General features: G+C 45.2%; 1 protein-coding gene across 3 annotated transcripts in view; it reads left to right on the forward strand.

Moving 5' to 3' along the window:
* ANKS6 (ankyrin repeat and sterile alpha motif domain containing 6) overlaps positions 1-18,913 on the forward strand; it is a 91,096-nt gene that overhangs the window by 21,292 nt on the left and 50,891 nt on the right. For all 3 annotated transcript variants that reach the window (XM_039526496.1, XM_039526495.1, XM_039526497.1), the window contains exons 7-11: positions 5,286-5,496; positions 7,592-7,638; positions 9,295-9,498; positions 10,782-10,947; positions 15,267-15,439. In XM_039526496.1, coding sequence (XP_039382430.1) covers positions 5,286-5,496; positions 7,592-7,638; positions 9,295-9,498; positions 10,782-10,947; positions 15,267-15,439 — 801 coding nt within the window. The remainder of the gene's footprint in view (positions 1-5,285; positions 5,497-7,591; positions 7,639-9,294; positions 9,499-10,781; positions 10,948-15,266; positions 15,440-18,913) is intronic.

Raw genomic sequence — 18,913 nt, forward strand, 5'->3', positions numbered from 1 at the left:
AGAGGGAAGGGAGGAGGTAGGGAGAAGGGGGAGGGGGTTAGGTAGGGGTGAAGGGGGTTGTTGGAGGGAGTTTTTATTTCGAGGGTTCTTTCTCATTTTATTTTGGGTTTTTTTGGAAGGGGGAGGAGTAGGCTGAGTGAGGGGGAGAGTGATGATTGGGTGATTTGGGTGGGGGAAGGAGTGTTGGATTCTGAAGGGGATGATTTAGGATGAGAGATGATGGGATATGTGTAAGGTTGATTATTAGTAACAGGATGATTATCAATGATGAGAAGTGGATGGAAGAAATTGTATTTGAGTAACAAGAATTTTAGTTATAAGCTGGGGAAGTTTAGTTGAGGAGAGGGAGGAGGAGTCAGAGGAGATCATAGAGGAGAGAGGAGGGATAGGATTATGAGGGATTAGTGATGTGGCCTGAAAAGTAGCATCATGATGTTGAGGTAAAAATTAGTATGTCTGCTAGAGTTGCGATAAGGGGATATTAAGGAGGTAGTAGTGATATTGTGTGCAGTTTCATTTATTGTGGCGTTAGAAGGACCTCATTTGGAGTATTGTGGTACAAAGAAGAAACAAGAACAGAGAAGGAAGAAGGAAACAAGAATGATCCGGAGAAATGAGGGAGAATGAGATTGAGAGAAGGAAAGAGGAAGGAGAGTTGAGAATGAGAAGAAGGAGAGGAGATAGGAGAGGAATAAATAAGAAGGGAGGAGAGGATAAAATGATTATAAGGAGGAGGGATAAGAAGAAGGAGATGGAGATGTGGAAGATAGACATAAGGTGACATCCAGATAAGAATTGGAAAATGAATTCAGGGAAGGAGAGGAAGAAGTCAGTTTCTAACCATCAGGGAGTAGGAGAAGGGGAACAGCGAAGAGGAGAAACAGGATAAAGAAGACCCATGACTTTAAGATTAGTATAATAGATAGTTTATGGAGGTAGATGGAGGATATGAGAGATAAGGTAGTATGGGAGTCATGGCCACATCAAAGAATGGTACTGGTAATCAATGGTATGGGTCAATCTTTTCCAGAGGGGGTTTCTGGGAGTCTTTTGTCAGCCATGTCTTGGAGTCATGCTGTGGATTGGGGGGGGAAGAAATTTGGGGTTTTTTGAGGGTTTCCTCTTTTCCTCTCGGAGAAGATTGGGAGCTTCCTCGGGGGCATGGGGGCCTGGAATGTGGGGGGCAGGGGGGAGTTGTGTGGCCTGCATCTTGCAGTGGGTATGGACTGATGATCATCTATCTGATCTGATCTGCTTGAATATATGGGTATGATTCCAGAGTGGGAAAAGTCACTGTGTAGTTAAGGTTATAACTGAGTTTCCATTTTAATCCTGATTTTAGTTCTCATTCTGGAAAATGTTGTATTGGCCTAAAATTGGTTAGGTTACAGCCAAGTTAGAATTTTTCCACAGCATTCAAAGTGAATGGGATATGGAGTTTAATTAGTATTGTGAGCGGAAGAGGGGGATGTGGGCTGCTCTTATGTTGACAGTAAAATCAGTTCCCTTCGCTGCAGAGTTTGCAGTTCCAGCTCTGCCCATCCCCTCTCTGCCAGAGGAGGAGGCTGGGACAGGGCAGAGGTGTAACAGTAGGGAGCACCAGAGCACTGCTCCATGCTCTGCAATAGAGGGAACTGCTCTAAGTGTTAGTGCTGGGCCAGCTATTTGGCTCCAGAGCTCAGGGCTCGTGAGGAAAGGAGTCCCTGCCCTGAAAAAAAGGGAACATTAGTGGAGTTCCTCTCTGAGAGTGGTGTCAGATCTACATTTCATCCTCTTTCTGTGGTCTCACCTGCTGCATCAAGGGTAAGGTGATGGGAGCATTCAGACAGCCCCACCATACTGTCCCTCCTATAACAATCCCAGGGGTTAGAGTTGTTATTCCTATCCTCCCAGGTAGTGCTGTATTCCCTCTGCCTGGAACTGCAGGTGAGTCACCAGCTGGGGGAAGCTGTTAGAGGAGCTGGGCTGGCACTATAGCACTAAAGTTAGTTTTACAGACAAGTTGTCCATGTGCCAGACAGCTGAAGCTGCTGTAGGAGGAATATTGCTACCAGCTCCACTCTTCCAGCAGCAGGATAGGGCTGGACGCTGCATTCCTTACAGACCCTCAGCTTCTAGCTCCTCCCTCTCTTTGTTCCCTCCAGGCGCCCTGCTAGGCTCCGAGGGGGCAGGGAGAGGAAGAAAGCAGGTGGTAGCTGCAGCTCCATCAAGAGCGGAGATCTCAGCTCTGTTATATAAAGGAGTCTGTGCACTCATGTTTGCATTCCATGCAGGGATCAGAGTAGACACTCGAAGATGAAGAGTATAACTAGGAGCTCTTTGAGTGGGACCCAGGATCCCAATATGGTTGCAGAGGAGGCAGCTAAGCTGGGTTGGTAAAAGGAGGAACCTCAGGGTGAAGGGCCTTCTGCATCAGATATGCAGCTTTCTATTGTAAAATGTATTGATGAAGGCTAAGTTTTGTAGGCTGGTGAAATATGGATTCCATCAAATGGCTCCTGCAAAATTTGGGAAGCACAATTATTTAACTACCTCAGTATCTGGTGCAGTGGCCGTCTGGATCACATGCTGCTGTAATGTACTATTGCCCTGCCAGACCTTCACCACTACGGCACTCATTGCATATTTCATCCCCCAAAAGAGACTCCGCTGATTGGTAATTATCCAGAATAGCTGTCTTTCACAGAGCAATTCCCATTTTTTTTGCAGAATAAGGGGAGCTCTCTTACTTGTGATCTGGTACTGTAGTACTGCACTACAGAACAGACACTTTATCCTGAAGTTACATAGCCGCTGCAGTTTAGCCCAGGTTTCAAGAACAATTCTGCCCCACCAGCCTGTGGTTGTGCGCCAAACCCAGAAGTGGCATGCCATCTACAGAAGATCTGCAAATAGCATATAAGGCCATCTCCTCATACCCCAACCACCACTGCTTACCAGCTGTTACATGAATGCTCTGAATTGCTGGTCTTGTCTCTTTCTTGCCAAGTTACTCTCAGAACAACCGCCACTGCCATCTTGCCACTCACTTTCAGGGACCTTGCTGAGCAAGGAATGAGAACAGAGCTTTCATCCTGGCTTCCATTTTTGAGAAAAAGGACAGGAAATGGTGCTGGCACCAGGAGATTAACGGGATTTACCCCCAGAGAATTATGGGAGTTTGACTTCTCTTCTGGGTTTTGAGAACTTCAGGTAGCTGTACTGGAACTGCAGAGAAGGTAGACAGAGGGCAGATGGACTGCACTGGTGTAGTATAGTGATAGTGTTGATGTGAGTCAAAGCTGTACCTGAAACAGCCTGGCTAATATGGAGATGGTACACTGTAGATACTCACAGAGGAGTCATCCCACCAATTTAATTCCAAACTGTTCAGTTATCCCAAGGCCTTTGGAAGATGTTAATACCTGCACAATATTGCTCATTATGTTACTGTGTAATATACCTTACGAACATAAAATTATTCACTTACCCATCAAGTGATGTACTGTGACCCAGTACTTCCTCTCATTGTCCTTGTAACAGTGACCAGGCTAAAACTGCCCACATCTGCAGGATCCACAGTAGTCAGAAAGCAAGGCATCACCGCTTCCCCAGTGTCTTTCAACTGTCATATCCTGTTCATTAGGTCCCCAGCTTACTACAAGAAACCCTGTAGGGTTTGCCTGGAAGCTCCATCCTTTCAATCCTTTTGCAAGCACCAATAACAGTATATGGATGTTGGTAGGAAAAGTATTAAAATATAATCAGAGCCGTCTCTTGGGTAGGGCGAATTGAGGCGACTGCTCCAAGCCCTGCACTTTGGGAGGCCCTGCGAGCCGGTGCGATTGGCCGGCGAGGTCAGTCCCCGATGAAGCGAATCCGTGACTTCCACCCCCCGGTCCCGCACCCCCTTAGAGATGACCCTGTCTACCATAATAAGTTCCTTTGCTCAAGCAGTACATTTTTTTTTTAAATGGGCAATACGCATCCCAGTTTTATCAGCCTTGTGCTATAATGCAAAACCTTCACAGCGATCTGTGTTTTGTTAAAATAGAATAACTTTACACACATATTGATGTTATGACAGTAAGATGTGCTAGATCTTGATACTGGAGAGCATGACATTAGAGTATGAAGTTGTGAGTTGATTGGAAGATTAAATACTTAGCACTGTAGTTTTAAAACTTCCCACCCAAAGTACGTGAATGAGGACAGGGAACTGGACTCGATGACCTCTCGAGGTCCCTTCCAGTCCTAGAATCTATGAATAAATGCACATGCTTTGCTTTCACAGACAACGTGACTATAGTGGAAAAAAATATGGAAAACTATTTACTAGGTGCAAAAATTGACAAGAGGTAAATCTCATCCCTTAAAATTCACAATTTGACAATGAATTTCCTGTGATAGAAAAAATGTGGGGGGAGACCGGGAGAGATTTTAAAATGGAGCTTGAAAATTCATTCATTTATTAATTCATATAGATGTATTCTACTTCAGTGTAGCTTTATATACATTATATTATAATACGATAAATTCGTTTTACTTTTTACTAATTAAAAAAAAACATGAACATTTGATTTATAGTAACACAGACAAACCTGTAATTTTTTATACATCTATATTATTTATATCTACCTATATTTGTACATATAGCTGCAATTCAGTCTAGGGCAGAGGTTCCCAAACTTTTTTCTTATTGTGTAACCCCTTCCAGATCTACCAGCTGCTCATGTAACCCTACCTTTCTCATCATCCATCATCTCATCTATCCATATTTCACTGTTACATACAGATATAGTGCTACATATACAGCCAAAAACAAAACCCCTGACTAAGTTCTGAGCTCAGACTGGACAGTTGCTGGGCAACTGAACTCGCACTATACAGTGATTAGAGGTGAAGGCTCTGTACATCAACGTCTCTGTGTATCTGTGTTCTCATTGGTACATCTTGAAGTAAATTAACTACCATATTTTATATAACAAATGGAGTTTTAAAGCTTCATCTGAGTAAACCTATTATGAAAATGCAATAAATAAAATAATAGATAAAATCCTGCATTACACAATTTCTCCTGTGTACCCTCCAGCGATGTCTTGCGTATCCCCAAGGGTATGCATACTACAATTTGGGAACCCCTGGTCTAGGGTATCGGGTGACATTGGTAAACTGCTCTGTCAACTCTTGTAGTATATCACTAAAACTCCTTGCCAGAATTATAGCTTTGTGTGAAACTGAATTAATGTAACTTTTCTTTTACTTATATGTTAGAACAAAGTTGTCCTGTCTTCTCATCCCCCTAGTCATGGTGGAACAGGATGTCCAATAGATTCCGCAAGCTGAAGTTGACCCAAACATTACGACATGGATTTTCCACCAGTCAGTCTGTGCCTTTTACTGATGAGCCCGAATCATCTCTGAATTCCACAATAAAAGCCACTTCACAGCCTGATGTGAACAATTCTGGAAATTGTGAGGCTGCAACAGCTTGGACCACAAATATCAAAGCTAGTGGTAAAGTCAGAACCGCTTATATGATCTATGGGAAGTGTTTTATCATCTGGTAGTTTACGTGATACCATATTTAATGTAATGCATTTGCTACAGATGAAAACATGTAATAAGTATGCAGTATATGGAAAGAGACTGCACAGAGAGTTATTTTATCAGACTTGTACTTTTTTTGGTTACCGTATTTTCCGGCGTATAAGACGACTGGGCGTATAAGACGACCCCCTAATTTTCCAGTTAAAATATAGGTTTTGGCCTATACTCACCGTATAAGACTACCCCCCCTTCCGAGGCTGAAGGACCCACCACTGAAGACCCGGTAGGGAACCGCCCAGTGAGTACACTCCCCACCCACGTCCTGCCCCCCCTCAGAAACCACAACCCATAACCCCTGCTCCCGCAGTCCCCTGCCGCCCGGCTCCTCGGGCCGGGCCGACGCTGACTGGCGCCACCATCCCAACAGACCCCAGGAACTCCCGGCGCCGACCCAACCGGGACCGGCGCCCCAGCCTCTGGGCCCGGCCGGGCCTGGCCGACACCGGGACCGGCGCCGCAGCCGCGGGCCTGGCTCCTGGCCGGGCCGACACCGGGACCGAGCCGGCGCCGCAACCGCGCGGGCCCGGCTCCTGGCCGGGCCCGAGCCGCAGCCGCGGGGCCTGAGCTGGGCCAGGTCCGAGCCCCGCAGGCGGGACCAGCCGGAGCCGGGGGTGCTTGGCTGGGACTGGGCTGGGGCGCTCGGCCAGGGCCAGGAGGAGCCGTCCCGCCCCCTTCCCCACACGCCCGGCTTACCTGCCCGCTCCTTTTTTCAGGCTTCCCGCGAACATTTGATTTGCGGGAAGCCGGGGAAGGGGAGGAGAAGGAGGGTGGAGCGTTCACGGGAGCAGTGTCATCTATTAAGCCTGCTCGGATTGGCTGAGTCAGAGAGGCGGGCTATTACAACCTTTGCCAATCCGAGCAGGCTTTGTATGCATTAATAGAATACACCAGTGAGACCCCTCCCAGGATTGGCTCAGCCGAAGCTGTTTATACCCGGCGTATAAGACGACCCCCGATTTTTGGGGGTTGTTTTTTAGTTTAAAAAGTTGTCTTATATGCCGGAAAATACGGTAGTGATTGCTGCTGAACAATAAATTTAGCATCACCCAGGAAGGAAGCTGCTTAATATCCTGTATGCCATTATTGTGTGCTAGAAAATACCCTTGAAATGGGCAATAGATTCATATTAGAGAAAGAAGATGGGTGAGGTAATATTTTTTATTGGACCAGCTTCCGTTGGTGAGAGAGACAAGCTTTTGAGCTACACAGAGCTCTTCTTCAGGTCTGGGAAAGGTACTAAGAGTGTCACAACTAACTACAAGATCGAACAGATAATTTAGCACAGTGGTTCTCAGCCGGGGTACATGTACGTCTGGGGGCACGCAGAGGTCTTCCCAGGGGTACATCAACTCATCTAGATATTTGCCTAGTTTTACAACAGGGTACGTAAAAAACACTAGTGAAGGCAGTACAGACTAAAATTTCATACAGACAATATACTCTATATACTATACACTGAAATGTCAGTACAATATTTATATTACAGTTGATTTATTTTATAATTATATGGTAAAATGAGAAAGTCAGCAATTTTTCAGTAATAGTGTGCTATGACATTTTTGTATTTTTATGTCTGATTTTTGTAAGGAACTGGTTTTTAAGTGAGGTGAAACTTGGGGTGGTACGCAAGGCAAATCAGACTCCTGAAAGGGGTACAGTCATCTGTAAAGGTTGAGAGCCATTGGGTTTAGCATAAGTAGTTAGCACATATTCTAAGGGACTATTTAAGGTGAATTGGCCTGTTAACACCCCTGTTAGTCATAGAACAAAAAGCGGGGTTAGTGGGTTTGAACCCTGCAGTTTATGATGTAAAATATAAAAACAACAGTGGCCCAAATTCATCTTGGGTACGTTGCCAGGGAAGTCAGTGAAGTTGCATGAGGGATAAATTTATGCCATTGTATTTACTGAGTGAAACTGTTGTGGTATACAATACATTTGTCAAAGTTATCCTTGGGAATAAGCATTTGGAGTTTTTAAATATCCTTTATGTGTTTTTCAGGTGTATGCACAAGAGCAGGAAAGGATGATGAATTATTGACAACCATGGTATGTTACAGTGCTGTCAATGTGCTTAACACTGAATAGAACATCATGCAACTCCCACTCAATCATATTTACAATCCAAATTAGACAGGCAGCACAGTTCACTCATATTTTCATACAAATGATACAGTGTCCCCATTAGTAAAAGAAATAGCATTTGCTGATGATTACTGGATAGTTGTATCCAAACTGCTGTATTTTTTCTCTTTAGTGAGAACAGGAAATAACTGCAATATTGCAGATGGTATGGATTGGTAACTTGGTAAATACTGACTTTTATAGCAAGTACCATCCATTGGTTGATGGATGAACGTCTTATGGTCAATAATGACTTAAAAAGAGATCACTTGGTTAGTTGGTTTATTGCTGAAAAGCCACATGAAGTATTGTGTTTTAAGGAAGAATTTGAACGTAGTAAGAGAGATGTCTTGGCAAAGAAATGTAGGGGATGTAACTCAGACTTATTTCACAACCATTTACATGAATGGATATGTTCTGTTAGATAAAAAGGTAAACTATAGTAAAATTCACGATGAACAAGGCATCGTGCATTTTCAGCTATTTTTAACCTATCTCAAAACCTTCACTGTTTGGAGAAAGTTACAAAGAAGGTATAATATAGATTCTGCCTCTCCTTTGTTATATTCAGGGCCACCCGGGGTGAGGCAAGTGGGGCAATTTGCCCCGGGCCCGGCAGGGGCCCCACGAGCCCTGGCCCGGCAGCGGTTCAGCTCTTCGGTGGCATTTCGGCGGTGGGGGGTCCTTCATTCACTCCGGGTCTTCGGTGGCGGGGGGCCCTTCAGTGCTGCTGAAGACGTGGAGTGACTGAAGGGCTCCCTGCCGCCGAAATGCTGCTGAAGACCCGGACTGCCGCCGGGTGAGTAAAAGCTCCGCAGCTCCCCTGCTTTGCTCCAGGCCCCCTGAATCCTCTGGGTGGCCCTGGTTATACTCCAGCTTCAGATTCTGTTATAGCCTAGAGACTGCATTATCTTCAGTTGATAACCTCTTCTTGGCAATTGTAGAAGGTAAAAATACCCATGTTGATTTCATTAGATCTTAGAGAATCATTTATTTGATATGAGGGACAATGTGTTGTTGACTGAGGGAACTGGGATAGAAAAGAACTTCAGTTTTTCTTCTTATTCTTTTCCAGGAGAACCCAAAGGGACAGAGTAAGCAATTGTTCGTTCTTTCCCAGGTTCTCATCTGGGAACCCACAGAGTTTTTATCTTGTCACTTCTCCTGTTTATCATTTGGAAGTGACTAATTAACTAATTAACACTCCTGTTGACTTCACTGGGAGCCAGGATTAGGCCCAAAGGAAGGAATTAAATAGATTTATACTTAACAAGGCAACGTGCAACATTTTAAGGGAGCCAAGTTCAGTATATTACATACACAGGGTTTATGATCACAGCTTTAATGGTCATTTGCATTGCTTCTGTTTGTTATTCTGTACTGTATATCTTCAGAGATGTTTATGTCTTGATTAAATTGTTCTTTTGCCTGTTTAAAATACCCTTACTCCCCCACCATCCTTTTATTCTGACGATGTATATTAAAAGTCTTCCATTCTCTACATAGCTTCATTTCCTATTTTAAATGCATATAGAGTCAAATAAATCTTTCTAAAAAGAGGTAATTTCTTTTTCTTCTCAGTTAAGAAGTGGTGCTCCATTTACTAGGCTACCTAGTGATAAACTGAAAGCAGTTATTCCTCCTTTCTTACCTCCTTCAAGTTTTGAGCTGTGGAATTCTGACCGAACACGAATGACCAAAGATGGCAAGACTGAACAGATGAGGACTGCCTTGCCACAGCGCGGGATCAAACATGATTTTAACAGCAGTGCAAACTCTGACATAGTAAGTGAATGCATTGTACAACAAAATATTGTATATTGTTGCCTCCAGGAAATTTTGGTTGATAAGACACAGCGGTTTGATAGCTGTTCCTCAGACTGATGGTCCTCTTGGATTCTTGCAACATGTAACTGTGAGAACATCTTGTAGAATCATGTATTTTCCATTGCGAGTTTTTTAAAATTTCCATATCTTTAGAATGGTTTGTCCCTGTAAACTCAGCTACTCAGGAAGAATATACTTCCCTAAGAAGAGAAGCGTAAGTAGAGTAAGAGCTTGCATGCCACACTTTTCCTTGAATACAATAAGCTCCAGCACTAAGATGGGTTTGTGACAAATTGCTGAGGTGATCATAGATTCCAAGTGAGGTGGTTTAGTCCTCAAAGTAAGCCTGCTGAGTGTATCAGAGCAGGGGTACTTTGAGTTGGAAGTGAGTTCAAGAAGGAAAGGGGGGAGAAAAACAACTGAAGGAAAACAAATCCATTACCTACAAGTCAGTCATGCTAAAGATGACAGCAGCATGAGTGGATAATGTGTGGAGGGAGCAAAGGAGAAGAAGGCCAAGTATGGAGTTGGGGAGGCATTCACTCAAGGGCTAGAGGAGTGGAGAAGGACCCACCAAACCGGAGACTAAAGGAGCAATCAGACAGGTAGGAGAACCACCATAAGAGGACATAACTGCAAAAGCCACTGGAAGATGGGATTTCAAGGAGTAAGGAGTGGATGTTGATGTAAAAGAGTTCAAGGAGGATGTGGATGAGTTGAGGCTTTAGGATTCGGCCAGAAAATCATTAGAGCCTTTAGTGAGAACACTTGCTGTGGAATGAAAAAAGGCTGACGTGGGATTAAAGGGGTTTGAGAATGGAGTCGGAAGAGAGGAAGTCACAGCAGTAGTTGTAGTTTAGTTAGTGTGGCGGGGCAAAGGGATGGTAGAGAAGCAGGTAGTGAGCCCAAGGGTGTTTTTGTAAGATGGGGGAAACTAGAGCAGGACTTTGTATTAGATAAATTTTACATGTGATTTTATGTACTGATCTTGAGACTCTGTATTGCTCATGTTACACTGATGACATTTTTAGACAAAAATCAGAGGAAGAGGACTGTTTTTATATTATTACTTTATTCCTTGTTGAATTAGTATTTTGTAATGTTCAAGAAAATAATCATATTCATTTCTGATATCTGTTTTGATCCTCAGAGAAAGTCTATGGTAAGTATAATTGTGTTTAAAGCTTTATCTGCCCGAAGAAAGAAATGAAAAAAGGTGTATATATTTCTTGCTCTTTTAGACATCTGTTACCAAAGGTACTAGACCCATCAAATTGCCAACGTTTGCAAGAAGACCTGCTTCTCCCTCAAATTCAAGCAACTTCAACCACTCTCCACACTCTTCTGGTGGATCCAACAACATCGCTGGAATTAACAGACATGGTGGAGAACTCCATAATAGATCAGGTGCATATATTTTTTTAAATTTCATATATAAAAATCATTAAGACAGATTCAGCTAGGTAATCTAAATTCACAGGTAAGGTAGAAATTACACAAGTGCTTGCAAAACTGCCATTAACTTTGTTGGAACAGGAACCACAGACAGTCACAGTAGGGGACTAAGAGCCCAGTCATGCATTTGGAACAGCAGAAGCTGACCCTGCGTCTGAGGAACCTCAGTGACTTTAACTGGGGTACATCCATACAGCTTAGATTGCAGGAGTGGGTATGCTCTCCTAAAGGACATGTTTCTACCTTAATATTTCTTTCATGAATTTTAGTCTTTTTTTCATGTATCACTTCTTTCTTGTTGAAAAGCTCTGATGTTTTAATTAAAAGAAACAAAAATCAAACCACCAGCATTCATGCCATGCCTATCCAAAAGAAGACAGTCCAGGCATAAAACCTATTAAAAATACATGTCTGCTTTATCCCATTTTTGCATATATTATGGTAGAGACTTTCATAGCATGATTGCATAACGTTGGATAATGTAAGATACTGAAATTGAAAAATATTTATTTTGTAAGTATGGGTTAAGTCTGTGGAGGCACATACATATTTCATAAAGCAATTGTGGTATTTTTAACATGCCAGAAAAGATTTTGACTTTAAAACCTGATGTAGTAGTTTAACATGTGACAGGTTCCCAAAACACAGAACAAAAGATCATATCACTAAGAAATGTATTTGATATACAGCAATGGAAAGAATCTAAAGATTAAACCGTTTTCTAAATATAAAGAAATATATTGGTAATATTTTGACACAGAACAGAGGTTACTGGCACCTGTCAGTCCTCCCAAGGACATGAACCTGTCTGTAGCCACCTGAGGATTCTTTACTGATTATCTCAAAAAGAGCTACATTAACTAGCAAGTATCACTAGGTGAAATTCTTTGGCCACTGTTATGCAGGAAGTCAGACTGGATGATCGCAATGCTGCTTTTTCCTCTTGAAATCCATAAAATTAATACTCCTTTTGTCTGCCATTTTCCTCTCCAGTTTAATGGGGTTATATTATTGCAGCTGTAGACTGGGAGTTTTTTCCATGTATTTTCATCTTGAATGTAAAAGGTGTTTTTCACCAAGAGGGGAATAAATGTACTTTAATTAGAATTGCTAGGGATTTCAGATTCAGGGTGGATAGAAACACCCTTTTCATTCTACACATAGATCAGAAACCACTTCAGCTCATGGTGGAAAAGAGCTGAATCATCCCTCTCCATTGCATCAAGCACTGGCCACCCCAGGTCCTCATAAACTGTTGCTGGTTCAGATAAAGCCTAGCCTTACCAGGGGGATGCTATGATTTTTGCATTCAACAGCAGATGGTCACTGGACATTTTGGGACTGTTTAGAGTTTTCTCCTCATCTACCAAATATATTTTATTATTTGTACTAGGGTACTGCCTAGAGGCCCCAATCAGGATTGGGACCCCATTAAGCTTGGTAGTGCACACAAATTAAAAGATGGTCACTGCCCCAAAGAGTTTACAGTGTAAACCCCCAACCATGGGAAGAAAGAACCCTACTGGATACCCTCTGTAACTCGGGATTGTTACTGCCACTGCCCAAATTCTTCTGACAGCAGCATCTACTGCCCATATTTTATTATCATCTGAGAATTAGATGGGCTTCTCCCTATTCTCTATCTCTCCGCACCGAATCTGCTGAGTCAGAAAACTAATGTATGGATGGGAGTCTAGCAGCCCTACTCCAGTAGATCTTTGCTCAGTTGATTTAATAGGATGCACCTCCTCACAAACACAAAAGTTTACCAGCAAGATCCCCAAGGGGCTGGCCTATAAAAGGTCTCCCACCTTGGGGAAGAGAAGACCAGGAGCAGCAGAGTGTTAGAAACAACATGGGTGTGTTTCAGAAGCCCAGTGACCTGGTGGGTTCATCAGAAACATCTGAGTGATTTTCCTGCCTGCAGGCAGTGCCCCTCAGTAGGATTTGAGGAAATACTTGCAGCTAACAACGTGTTTCTGTCATCATCTCAATCACTTTGCTTACGTGCATCTCTTTTCTCCTCACTTCATTTGTCTCTTTTCATATTAAGAAATTCTTCAGGTTCAATTCTGGTTCTGTTAAAACCAGTGAAAATGTCACTTTCATAGATCCAGAATTTCACCCTATGTCTACTTGGGGCCCCTCACACAGTAAGACCCTGTTACAGGGAAAGCTGGTCCTTTAAGGAGAATTTAGGTCCATCTCTCAGTAGTGCCTAGTTTCGTGCTGAATCATGGGACTTCAAGTCCAGGGAGCATTAACTGAGAGTGAGCAAGCCCACTGGAAAGGAAGAAGCATCCTATCAAGAACTGCATGCTGTCAGTAGGGGGAGAGATTCAAGAAGAGTAGCAGCTGATTAGGGAAACTCTCCAGGATCTGGTGTATATATCAAGGCTGACATGATTCCCTGTGAAGGAGACAGAGACAAAACCTGTGAGAGGCTTGGCTGGAGAGACCTGAGCAAGAACTGGCCAGAGACAGGCATTGTAGGGGATGTCCCCAGAACGATAACGGAGAACGGCAGTCTTGGGTTTGGAGCAGATTGCTGTTCATGGTGTAGGGGCCTGTAGTAAATGGAGGGCACAAGACACCTCCTAGAAAGGTCATGTGCAAGCTCCTGCATTGAGGAGGAAAAGGACTGTTAAGCCTGAGTTATTGCAAAGTCTGACTGATCCCTGCAATGGAGATTGTCAGCTCTTGATAGAAGGGGAGAAGGAGGTCCCCTGTGTCAAGGGTGAAGGACTACATAGCCGACGAGGGGGAAAGGACTGCTGAAGCCTGAAACACCTATTTTTGTGTGTTTGGAAGGAGAGAATTTTTACTTTGACTGTTGGGCCAGAGAACCAAATCATCGTATTAATCCAAGAAGACAGTCTCCAGTGGGGGAAATGAGGCAGCAGGCACACACCTGACACTGGAGAGAGAAACACAACCCCAGCATGCGCCAGTTCTGACTGGGGCCTTTTGGCACTACAAGTAATAGCAAGACCAGCATGACTACTAAGGTGTCACTAAACACTTCAGCCTTGCTCTCCTCAATCTAGGCAGCATTTTCAAAGACAGTTATAATGCTTGACACCCTTTGTCCAGAGGGCAAACCCATCTCTGTTAGCAGTACATAAACCTGGAATTAGTACCTGGATCCTGTTCTCCTTTAGAGTTCAGTGAAATGTATAATAAGAAAAAAGTTTGAGTTTGGATAAATATAACTGAAAAATGTTAAATTTCATTTGTCAGGCATCCCCCTCTTCTCCTGTCCTGCTGGAATTACAAAACAGCTAGCGAAACCTGGAGACAAAGAGTAATGGAAGGATACACATAGGCTGACCCCACCCCCCCACATCCAGCCTTTTAGTCTTTTCTTTGCTGCTTTCCTGGAAGCCTGGAGAGCAGCTCTCAGCCTTCTGTCTCCAGCGCTTTAGATAGTCTTTGCTGGCTTTATCTTTCCCCTCATTTGTCAGCCTTTCAAGTATTTTCCCTCTCCTGGTGTCTGTTCATTTGCACTATGGCAAAACAGGCTACTGCCACTGTCTTGATACTTCCCAAAGGTGGTAGCTGCCTCCCCATATATTTTGCTTCTGCTACACCTGATACGCTAAGGGCTACTGCAGGATTTGGGGACCAGTAGATTAATAGGTGGACAGGTGAACAGTTTCAGATAATAATGCTTACCATTTATATTGTGCTTCATGTATTCAAAGCACTGTACAGAGATTAATAGATAAATGAGGTGGTGGGTAAGTATTATTGTCCTCATTTTACAGATGGGGAAACTGAGACAGAAGGTTGAAGTTAATTGCCCAAGGCCACTTAGTGAATCAGTAGCCGAGCCAAAATTAGAATTTAGGAACATCTGTACTCATTTATCAAGTCTACGCTGCCTTCAAAGTATCTGCAACTCTCTCTCCCACTTCCCAGCAGCAGTGGGAAATTCTTGCACTGAGACCAGGGATTTAGTGGATTTTCCCATTCTTGCTAGTTTGCGTCTACTTTCCTGCCCCCCACAGGCCAATCTAAGAAAGACATGAGGTCTTCCTGGGAGTCTAACTCTTCCCCCTGAAGAAACAGTAACTCCTACAAGGACTGCCAGCACTGCTGTGGAGAGATTTTTGTCCATGCACTGAGGTTTTTTGGATGGTGTAGGGTGGCAGAGGAGATGGGCTAGGGACTAATCTGTTTTTTTAATTATATCAGTTTATTTAATATGTTTCTTGTTTGGACCTAACTTTTTTTTTTTTTTTTTTTTTAAATTTATGGTTCCTCCTCAGGTGGCAGTGCAGATAGTGTTTTGTCTCAAATTGCAGCTCAAAGGAAAAAAGCAGCAGGCTTACCTGAACAGAAACCCAGCCAGCAATATAGCTCAATCCACACAGCTGCTTCATCCACTCTTCCTGAATTGCAGCAGTATACTCAGATAGCTGGCAATGGACATATTGCAAAGGTATTTATATGAGTTTTAAGTTTTCCTGTTACTAAAATAGCTAGCACTTAACAAAGCAATGAATTAAACATGCCTTAGTCGTGTATGGTAGGAAACACAATTACACAACATATAATGGGCTAAAATGTGTGAATGTCTGACACGCTGGTAGAAACATGTCAGTTCCACCAAACTTTCCCTAAGGGCTTGTCTACACTACAGGACTATTTCGAATCTACTTAAGTCGAATTTGTGGATTCCTTAATAAATTATTATTTTGTGTATCCTATATAAACAACACAAATGAACTTCTGATCCACATTCACGCTGCCACGACGAGCGTGCTTGGTGGCGGTGCACTCCACAGTTCCATCCCCCGCTGCCCCCGCTGCATTGGGGATTTGAATTTATGCTGCTGGGGGAAAAATGTGTCGGGATTGAACAATCCCGCCTCCTCTCCCCTCCTCCCGCCTTCTCGCTCTTCGCCGCGCCTGGAAATCTGTTCGCGCCTGGCGACGCCACAGCCAGCGCGACGCATGGAGCCCGCCCAGATCATCGCTGCACTTATGTCATCGCTGCCTCTCTGGCCTATTCAACTCTCCTCCTCGCATCGTCCACCTCCACTTCCACAGAGGCTGCTGAGGAAACGAGAGAGAGCTCCGAGACCTCAGAGAGGAGGAGAGCAGAGGGGCAGTGGAGAAGGAAGTGGCATGGGGTGGGTGTGGGGTGGGGTGGGGGCAGGGGGTGCATGGGCCGGTTCTGCAGATTCTGGGCACAGATGCTGCAGGTGCTGTGGGGCTGGGATGAGCTGGAGTGGCTCTGGGATGACACAGGATGCTTGAACTGCACTTTCCTGTGACTGCACTTGCTGCGCTCCTGACTTGCTGTGCCCAGCCGGAGGATGCGCCAGGACGAGACTGTGCAGCCAGCCTGGACTGCCAGGGCTGCAATGGCCATAGCCCTCAGAGCTTTGCCAGCCAGACAAGCGTACCGGTCAATGCAAATCTGGCCGTGGGGATTGCGGTCAAGCCCCAACAATCCAATGTCTGTCAAAGCAACTGCAAAGTGAACTGACTGTCGGAAAATGTCAGGTCATGCATAGATGGATCATAGTCATGGGGGGGATTAGATGGGGGGGGGCTAGATGGGGGGCCTATCCTGGCACCAGCCCAGCAGGCCCAGCCCAGCAGGCCCACATTAACCAGGAGGGCGGGCTACTAATGGGTGGTGCTGTGGTGGTGGACCATAGGGGGGGGTTTACCAACATCAACAAGGGGGGTGGGCGGGCAAGGCGGTGGGCAGCGTGTGTGGTCTGTTTACTGTAGGCACGGCTCTGTCAGGCACTTTCCAAAATAACGCACAAATATGCCAGTTGGGGCACGGATGATGCCTACAGTGATCGGGACCCGCCTACCCGCTAATGCCTACCCCGCCCTGCCTCACCGCTGGCACAGGAAGCCATGGACAAGAAAGGGCTGAGCAAAACTAGGCTGATGGTGGTGAATGGTGGTGGTGGTGTGCTTGAGGACGGATCAAGGAGATGGGCCTGACTTACTGGACTCTCGGACCGAGATGAAAGAATATCCCCTGCTCGCTGCTGCTGCTTGTTGCTTGCTCCACTGTGAGAGCAAGAGCAGAGGCTTGGGCTTGGAGCAGGGGGCAAAGGTTGAGGCTACTCTGCTGCAGCTGTTTACGATCAGCCAGACATCTGCAAGGAGGAGAAGCATATGCTCGAGGGCTTGAGCGAGTAGAGCGGGAGGAGCGGGGGTAACCTGTCTCGCAGAGCAGGGTTTGTGACTGTCCTCCACTTTTTTTTAAAAAGACAAACTCCAAGTTTTTATTTTTAAGGAGGACTTTTTAAATTTATAATTTATCTTTTTATTTTTTCGCAAATTTCTGTTTTCTTTTGGGACATTTCTCTGCTGATTCATCTTGGAAAGGTGTGGTGGTGGGGTGTGGTTTTGGGGGTGTGGGTGGGGTGGGTGGTGAGGGGGGAGTTACCAGGGTGCGTTGGTAGGGGGGTTTTGGGGTGGTGGGGGGGGGGGGGAGGGGGAAGGGGGGTGAGGGCCTGGGAGAGGATCTCTTTGGGCTCGGGGGCCGGGAGGATCGGGGATGCATGCACAAAAAGGGAAGGAAGGGAAGCCTGCCTTTACATTCAGGAAGGACCAAGCACCAGACCCCACAAGGAAAGGAAAACCCGGGCAAAGACACCACACACAGACTGTCCCCTGGTGCCCCCTGCTGCCAGTCTGTGTGTGCCTGCTGTGACCCTGTGCCTGCTGTCCCCCCCCCCTGCATGCTGGGCTGTACTGCAGCACCATCCACCAAAAAGTCCACACAAAAGTCAAAAGAGTTTGAGCAAGACAGAAACAGACGAGACTAACAATTAATAATGTTTATACTGGGTATACACAGATGGGTGATTTGGGACTGGGTGACTGGTGTAAGGGAAGGTGAGGACTCTTTTACAGTACAGTGTCTTGTACATCTTGTACTTGCGCGCCTGCTTTGACAGTTCTTGACAGGGGACAGGACTCCCTCCTTCTCTTTTGGTGGAGGGGACAGGGGGCTTTCTGGTTGGCGGTTCCTTTGGCGTGTCTACAGGCTGCTCTCTCTGCCTGTGCTCCTGCTGGTGGTCTTGCAGAATCGCTACAGCGCGTCCTGCGTGCAGGCTTGCCCAAGCAGCGCTGAGCGTCCTGCCGCTCTGCCTGCTGCTGACCTCCTCTCCCCCGCAGCTCTCTGCTCTTGCTGCGCCCTCTCTGCTCTCCTGCTCAGGCTCTCCTCTCTGCTGGAGCTCTCCGCTGCTCCTGCTTCTGTCTCCCTCTCTGGCGTCTTGTCTAGGCCTTTTTCTTTCCTCCTGCTGCCTCTGGCCTCTTAAGGCCGGGGAGCAGGGCCGAGGTGATGTTGTGATTTCAAAAAAGTAGGTGATTTCCTTGAACAACAAATACAGTCAAAAACACATGTTACACAAAGATCAGTCAGGAGAAGTCTGAGAAGACACCAAGACTTGAATTCAGGCTCATATTGGAACTAGTCCAGGAATGACATGTCGGAGCCTCTGGCTCAGCAGGCTTGGCAGATGATGGCAGCGCAGGCAGCTAGAGACAGCTGCATCCCTCTTTGAGCTGTAGTGCTCTCCTGCTTACATGTACTGGTGCTGAAATAGAGTAGCTGTGCTCTATCCTGCGAGGGGCGTGCAATGGCAAAGAGAAGAGCTGTATTGCTGCCTGTCAGCTCCAAAGACCCCTGTAGCGATGTCTGTTTTCCTCTGCAAACTCTTGCAGGTCATGGCTGTTGGCTGCAAACTCGAACTCATTCTTAAAAAAAGTATTCAAGGGTCAAGTAAAACATGCCTAAAAAGTACAATACACATATGCAACTTATAAAGTGCAAAGTCACTATAACAGTACACTAACCACACAAATTAGATGCTAAGACAGAGAGAGACAACCACACCTACATCACCATGAGGCAGGAGTGCCACAGAGAGAGCGG

The sequence above is a fragment of the Mauremys reevesii genome, linkage group 2 (genome assembly GCF_016161935.1).
Source record: "Mauremys reevesii isolate NIE-2019 linkage group 2, ASM1616193v1, whole genome shotgun sequence".
In the NCBI taxonomy this organism is placed as follows: domain Eukaryota; kingdom Metazoa; phylum Chordata; order Testudines; family Geoemydidae; genus Mauremys; species Mauremys reevesii.